Source organism: Euleptes europaea, chromosome 1 (assembly GCF_029931775.1).
Source record: "Euleptes europaea isolate rEulEur1 chromosome 1, rEulEur1.hap1, whole genome shotgun sequence".
In the NCBI taxonomy this organism is placed as follows: Eukaryota; Metazoa; Chordata; class Lepidosauria; order Squamata; family Sphaerodactylidae; genus Euleptes; species Euleptes europaea.
Window position 1 is genome coordinate 104,039,278 of NC_079312.1, and position 6,114 is coordinate 104,045,391.

Genomic DNA, 6,114 nt, shown 5'->3' on the forward strand with positions numbered 1-6,114 from the left:
GCCCCCATTGCCCCCTCCCAGGTGGGAGGGCAGCCAGCGGTGGGCCCCAGCAAACTAGGCACCAGGGGGGCGCAGCCCGCAGTCGATCGGCAAGGGAGGAAGGAAAACAGACAAAGAGTAAAAGGGAGGGAGGGAGAAAGAGAGAGAAAGGGAGAAAGAAATGGAGAGAGGGGGAGAAAGAAAAAAAGAAAAGGATGGAGGGAAAGAAAGAAAGAAAGAAAGAAAAGGACGGAGGGAGACAAAGAAAGAGAGGTTCCCCATCCCTGCTCTATGACATTGAAGTCCCTCCCCTCTCCAAACCCCACCCTTCTCAGGCTCTGCCCCAAAAACCTCTTGCCAGTGGTGAAGAGGGACCTGGCAACCCTACTTACAGGGCAGCCTAAACTCTAACAATTAGCAGGTGGCGCTTTAGATTGAGGCTGGATTGTTCTCCATCCCTCATGAGGGCCAGGCCTAGTGCACCAAAATGGAAACCAGGTAGGGTTGTCAGGTACCCTCTGGGCATCGGCAGGGGATGAGGTGTAGGATTGCCAGATCCAGGTTGGGGAAATGTCTGGAGCCTGGGGAGGACAGGGACCTCAGTGGGGTACAATGCCATAGAGTCCACCCTCCAAAACATCTGTTTTCTCCAGGGAAACTGATCTCTGTAGTCTGGAGATGTTGTAATTCCTGGGGATTCCCAGGTCCCACCTGAAGGCTGGCATCCCTAGCACAAGGCCATGATGAGAACCTAATGAAGCCAATAAGTTGGCATTTTCCAGAAACATTCTAGAGCAATGAAAAATTCTGGTAAGTCTCTCCAGGATGGATCCCAGAATCAATTATTACTGACTCACTACAGCCCTAAATTTATGAATTTGTAGGCAAATTTATATTTATTCTGTCAACCATCAAACACTGTGGATTTTCCTAACAGTTTAAGATAACTCATGAATAGAGGCCTGGTACTCTGAAACAAAGGGTGTTTTTTTTTTAATTGTCACCATTCAGTAGATGAAAATATCTTTTTCTTTTCTCTGTGTGCGTTGTTTATAATTTCTTGACTAGGTACTATATGATATCTATTTATTCATCAAAAGCTGCAGTCCTTAGGATACTTACCTAGTAGAATGGATGATCTCGACTTATTTTTGAGGAACAGTGTAGTGCAGTGGTAAGAGTGGTATGAACCAGAGAGACCTGGGTTCAAATCTTCACACAGTCATGAGACTCTTTCAGCACTTTTCTTCCAGCTTTACTGACTTCTTGTGTTAAAGCCTGGTTGGGACAATGTATGCTTCTAGTACTGGAATAAGATATAGGCCAGTTCGACCAGCTCCAGTCACCCATGCTGTCTGCTTTTGTTTTAAACTAGACCAGGGGTCCCTAACCTTTTTGAGCTAGGGCTGTCAATTTGGTTCATCCCGAACCGAAAAACAGCTGAATTTCCCGTGATTCGGCGGTTTTTAGTTCGGATGGAACAGAACTCAAAAAAGGCGGGAAAATGGGGAGCCGAATTCAGTGAGTTTGCGGTGTTCGGTGAATAAATTCAGCAAATTCGGAGTTTGGCGCAGCAGCATAACTGTCAGTTAGTAAGTAGCATTCTCCTGCAGCCAATCGGTGGCCAAGCTGGGTCTTCTTCTGGCCAATCAGTCGCGATCGAGTGCATGAGCCCAGCTGCTGCACGGTCCGGGGAGAGAAAGAGAGAGTATCTGTTTGTGTGAGAGAGATCCCCCTTGGGGGGGGGTGCGTGTGCACATTCGAGCCATTCCGTGGCTGCAGGGAGCTCATTTTTGGGGGTAGAGCTCCCAAACTTTCAGCATAGCTTCAGAGGACCCTTCTTGCAAGAACCCCCAAGTTTTGTAAAGATTGAATCGGGGGGGGCGAAATATGAGCCCCAGAAGGGGTCCCCCCCTTAATGTGCATTTTTATTCCATTTACAGCACACATTCGCACCATTCCGTGGCTGCAGGGGGCGCATTTTGGGGGGTAGAGCCCCCAAACATTCAGCATAGCTTCAGAGGACCCTTCTTGCAAGAACCCCCAAGTTTTGTAAAGATTGGATCAGGGGGGGCAAAATATGGGGCCGGGAAGGGGTCCCCCCCACCCTTAATGTGCATCTCTGACAATGGGGGTTTGCAATTAGCAGAGCTTGCCTCCCAAGCCCAAAGCTCCCAGCCCCGACAAACAGCTGAGCTGCGGGGAGCAAGGGTGGGGCAGGTGCAAAGAAGTTTGCAACCATGCAAACCATATCTCAGCCCCCCTAACCCAATCTTCACAAAACTTGGGGGTTCTTGCAAGAAGGGTCCCCTCAAGCTACGCTGAAAGTTTGGGACCTCTACCCTCAAAAATGCCCCCCCCCTGGAGCCGCAGAAAGGCTCGATTGTGTTTTTAATGGCTTTATTCGGCCGAATTTTTCCCCGAACTCCTGATCTCATGCCAAATTGCATGGACCTGAAGAGGGGGAGTTCGTACTTCGGCATTTCCCGAATAAAAACGGGCCAAATTTTGCCGAATCTGAATTTTACCAGATTTTTCCCCCCAACAGCCCTATTTTGAGCCTGCACTTGGAATTCTGACATGGCATCGTGGGGTTGCCAGTGCCCGGTGGTGGCAGGCAAACCCCCGGCAATATGCCTCTCTGCCCGCTGAGCACCTGAGGGTCGGGGGGCAAACGTGCATGTGCAACCACACAACCGCAAGTGATGCCTCGCGAGGGGCCTTTTCCTCTTAGTTTGAGTGGTAAAGGGCCACTTTACCACTCAAACTAAGGGGAAAAGCCCCCTTGCAAGGCGGCACCTCCGGTTGCAAACCGGAAGTGATGCGCATGCGCGCACGCAATCACAACCGCAGCCCTGTAGCCTCCCACCGGAGGAGAGAGGGGACCTGGCAGCTCTAATAAAATGGTTGCCACAAAATGGCTGCTGCAAGAGGTGGAGCCAGCCACAAACTGGCCACAAAATGGCAGGCAGGCTAGCAGGCCTGTGAGGGTGAGGCAAGTTGTAGCTTTTTGTGCATCTCTTCTCTCTCCCATCTGTCCAGCCTTACAATGGATGCAAGCAAAGAATTCATTACACCTCTCAAGTCTAGCACATGTACATCCCTGTGGTTATATAGAATCAGAAATCAGAATCAGAAAGCTCTTCCCAAGCCAGAGAGGCAATTAGGGTTGTCAGCTCCATGTTGGGAACTACCTGGAGATTTTGGGGACGGAGCCTGAGGAGGGCGGGGTTTGGGGAGGAGAGGGACTTCAGTGCCATAGAGACCAATTGCCAAAGCGGCCATTTTCTCCCGAACTGATCTCTGTTGGCTGGAGATCAGATGTAATAGCAGGAGATCACCAGCTAGTACCTGGAGGTTAGCAACAGGGGTGGTGGTTGGAGTTTTTGTGTAAGTAGCGATCTGTGTGAGTTGGTTTCCGGTAGACCTTGTGACCTAACTGAAGGTTTGTTTTACGGATGACAAGGGTATCAAGAAATGGGAGTTTACCCTCAATTTCCTTTTCCATGGTAAACTGAATGTTTGGATGGATATTATTAAGATGGTTTAGAAAGTCCATTAATTTTTCTTCACCATGGCTCCAAATGGTAAATGTATCATCTACGAACCTGAACCAGACTGTAGGTTTGTAAGGTGCTGATTCTAATGCTGTCTTTTCAAAATATTCCATGTAAAAGTTTGCTATTACTGGACTGAGTGGACTTCCCATAGCTACTCCATCAATCTGTTCATAAAATTCTTGATCCCATAGGAAATAACTTGTTGTCAAACAATGGTGAAATAAGGCTGTTATATCTTCTGGAAAAATCTGGTTAATCAATGAGATTGTGTCTTTTACTCCAACCACCACCCCCGACAGAAAAGAGGAATAATCAAAACATTAATGGACCGTGCAAGACGGATCTGTGAACCACAGTTTCTCAAGGAAGAAACTAATCATCTAAATCACGCACTGCTAGCAAACGGCTACTCCAAGAATGAAATCAGAAGGGCCATTAAACCAAACAAAAATCAGAAAACTCAAGAAAAACAGTCTCCCATAGGAAAGGTATTCTTGCCATTTATTAAAGGAGTCACTGATAGGATGGAGAAACTTTTGAAAAAACATAACCTATAAAGTGTTTAAACCCACCAAGAAAATACAACAAATGCTACGATCAGCAAAAGACAAAAGAGACCCCCTCACCTCTGCAGGAGTATATCGTATACCTTGCAGCTGTGGAGAAGTTTACATCGGGACCACAAAACGCAGCATACAAACAAGGATAAAAGAACATGAAAGATACTGCAGACTTGGCCAACCTGAGAAATCAGCAGTGGCTGAACATGGACTGACACAAACAGGACACAGGGTCTTATTCCAAGACACTGAAAGACTGGACAATTCTACCAACTATTTTGTCAGATTGCACAGAGAAGCCATTGAAATTCATAAACATCAGCACAACTTTAACAGAAAAGAGGAGAGTTTAAGAATGAATAAGGCTTGGCTTCCTGCCCTGAAAAACCTCCAGACAAAGACAACATTCAACAATAGCCATACAGATTAGCTTTGGATTACACACATTAACAGATCACTTCAGGATACAATGGTTCCATATTAACATACCATACCCTCATTAGCACATTATCTTGATACTTACAGGACAATACTTTTGCAGGACAATACTCAGCTCAAACCCAACCCCTTTCTGACTATATATTACTCTTCCTACACCCTTGACACTGAGAGACACTGTCCTTCAGTGTTACTACTCTGAAGATGCCTGCCACAGCTGCTGGCGAAACGTCAGGAAAGAAAATTCCAAGACCACGGTTACACAGCCCGGATAACCTACAAGAACCAATGAACTCTGACCGTGAAAGCCTTCGACAATATTTCTGACGGTGTTAGAGGTGGGGACTTGATTTGAGCTTGGAGACTGCTGGTGCATAGACTCCCAACAGGAAAGTGTGGGTCCTCAGGTCAAACTCCCATGCATAAACAACCCAACTGAGAAAGGCAGACAATAAATATATAAAATAAGTCAATATTACATTTAGTTTCTCTCTACAAGCAGCACGTACTGGGCTGAAGCATTCATGCTCTGATTGTGGTGTTCCCTGGGGCATACAATTTGACCATTGTGGGAAGCAGGATGCTGGATTAAAAAGATCTTTGTTCTGATCCGCCAAGACAATCATCATATTCTTATGTTTCAATAGTGCACACGCACCTGTATTGGAAATAATGATATAACTTGTAACTGCTTCTGGCAAAATTAGGGTTGTAACTATGGGTGAGGGCGCATTCTAAAAAAGTGCAATTGTGCTACATCACTTTGAGAGGGCTTTCATATGCATACCTGACCAACCATATTTCTCTTTACTCCACAGAGATTCCTGGGTGTCCTGGAATGGTTGAAAGTTGAACGGGCAAAGCATCCCTTCTCACCAGCTGCAACTCAAAGAAGTTTGTGAAGAGACAAGCCCAAGTTCAGCCCTACTTCTGTCAGTATGGGGAACTACTGTTCTTTCTCCCATACATTCCATCATGGAGAAGTAACAGAAAGGGGCAGCTAGTAAGCCAAGAAACCAGACTGAGAATTGTGGGGGAAGTGCAGCGAATGAACTATCTCAAGGACCCAACTATAGAAACAGAATCCGTTCTGTGAAACAATTATTTTTGAGATAGGATTGGGGGAAAATGTGAAAGGTGTTTTTCCAAGCTGAAAGACAGGGGTCTCTAGAGGCAGCGTAAGAGTTAACACGTTTCTCATCCACTCGGTCTCTACAGCAAATGTTCTCAAGGGACTGAGAAAATTTAAGAGTACATTTTTTTCATCGCTCACTTGTGGAAGCGACACCAAACATCTGGCTTCCAGGTGGAACCGGTAGAGTGCTGGGGGTATGGCTGGATCTCTAGCCAGCCCGAGCAATTCAAAGATGAGAAGGACCTTGGAAGGAACAAACAGAAATGCACCACTGTTGCTTTCTGCATTAGCGTCTGTGGCTGAAAGCTTTTTACTGACTTTTTTTTCAAGCCAGCGTCCCTAAAGTCATGTGATACCACACAGCTGAGGGCAAATTATCACTTTGAGACGAAATTTAAGAACTTTTACTCAGCTTATTCAGACACAGCTTTTAATGATATGG

The 6,114-nt window shown here is 46.2% G+C and overlaps 1 protein-coding gene across 1 annotated transcript in view; it reads left to right on the plus strand.

The window, feature by feature from the left end:
- ADRB2 (adrenoceptor beta 2) overlaps positions 1-5,543 on the plus strand; it is a 91,124-nt gene extending 85,581 nt beyond the window's left edge. Inside the window, exon 2 of the mRNA XM_056861111.1 lies at positions 5,356-5,543. Within this exon, the coding sequence (XP_056717089.1) occupies positions 5,356-5,390 (35 nt within the window). The 3' untranslated portion in view covers positions 5,391-5,543. The remainder of the gene's footprint in view (positions 1-5,355) is intronic.
- Positions 5,544-6,114: the final 571 nt, after the last annotated feature.